This window comes from Penaeus monodon, chromosome 30, assembly GCF_015228065.2.
Source record: "Penaeus monodon isolate SGIC_2016 chromosome 30, NSTDA_Pmon_1, whole genome shotgun sequence".
Classification (NCBI taxonomy): domain Eukaryota; kingdom Metazoa; phylum Arthropoda; class Malacostraca; order Decapoda; family Penaeidae; genus Penaeus; species Penaeus monodon.
Window position 1 is genome coordinate 14,009,304 of NC_051415.1, and position 1,329 is coordinate 14,010,632.

Sequence of the window (1,329 nt, forward strand, 5' to 3'; positions counted from 1 at the left end):
GTGTGTAAGATTTTTCCCCCTCCTCGTGTGAAATTCCCTTCCCTCTCCCCCATTCACGCCCCGCACGCACCTCCTGCAGGGTCGCCAAGCATGCCAGCTTTCCGCAGATGAAGGCTCGCGACGCCCGGGTCCCCATGGTCCTCAGCTCCTCGACCAACGGCGCTGTCGGGGGCTTCTTCAGGAAGGGCATCACGGGCGACTGGAGCAACGTGGCCTCAGCTGAGCTCGATGCCCTGATGGAGGAGTGGGTACAGGAGCATGCCGAGCCCTTGGGTATCAGGTTTAAGTACGCGCCGTGTGAGTGAAGAAGAGAAAAATAAGTTAATAATTGTCAAACTCGAGAGCCATTGTGTCTTAATGTGTCTGTCCATCGCGTGGGTAGTGTGTTAGTGAGCAGTTATTTATGAGGTTATTAATGGTAGTAATGGCAGTGGTTGTGAAATTATAGTGTGGTATTTTTAAACAATGAAAAATATTATCCGGATGGTAAGGGAAACAGTTATATATAATAAAGTAATTTGTTATCATTATCAGAGTAAGCACATTCATAACATGGTTTATTTTTTTTAGATTAAAACTTTGTCGTTCGTATATCACAAAACCTGTGTCTGATTACCAGCCACAAGGAGACACACTTTAACACGTTTTATATTTTCGTTGTCTCCGTTATGTTGAAATAAATGTTACGTAAGGATGAATGTTTTTCTTAATTATAAAAATAGAGCAACACTTATTCATTTGCCACTTCTGTGTGATGATGTTATTAAAACCAGGTCTGTTGTTTTCGTTTGTTCTTACATATAAGACGGCTAACCCAAGTCTCTCTCTCTAAATAAATAAATAAATGTTTATAGTTTCTCCTCTTATCATTTTTATTCTTATGTGTTTATGCCATTATAAATAGGTTGACTTTTTAGCAAAACTATTTCTCTCATGATCTTTCTGGGTCTCAGTTTCTACTCTCATGCTCTGCTTTTCTCTTGTGTACTATTTCTACATTCCATGCATTTTTGTCAACAACTGTCTAACATCCTGAAGATTAGATATTAGTTACATTTATTTTTCTTTCTTATATGTATACAGCCGGTCATTAATTCCAAAACATAGACCATATGTAAAAGAAAAAGGTTACAAGGTTAAAGAGAGCGCGGGCTTATTGTAAATACAGTTAAATACTTGACCTTTCCTTGCCACGGGTGTTTTGCAAGGGTGACAAAGCCTCTCCTTAACACAGGTCAGATGTAATTACAGAATGCGGCTGTTCTGAGGTATTATCCTATGATATATATGATATTTTTCTCTCTTCTCTCTTTCGCTTTTATCATTTTG

General features: G+C 39.3%; 1 protein-coding gene across 4 annotated transcripts in view; it reads left to right on the plus strand.

Moving 5' to 3' along the window:
* LOC119592534 (sulfotransferase 1E1-like) overlaps positions 1–783 on the plus strand; it is an 8,190-nt gene extending 7,407 nt beyond the window's left edge. For all 4 annotated transcript variants that reach the window (XM_037941397.1, XM_037941395.1, XM_037941396.1 and 1 more), the window contains exon 7: positions 80–783. In XM_037941397.1, coding sequence (XP_037797325.1) covers positions 80–305 — 226 coding nt within the window. In that variant the 3' untranslated portion in view covers positions 306–783. The remainder of the gene's footprint in view (positions 1–79) is intronic.
* The last annotated feature ends 546 nt before the right edge of the window (positions 784–1,329 follow it).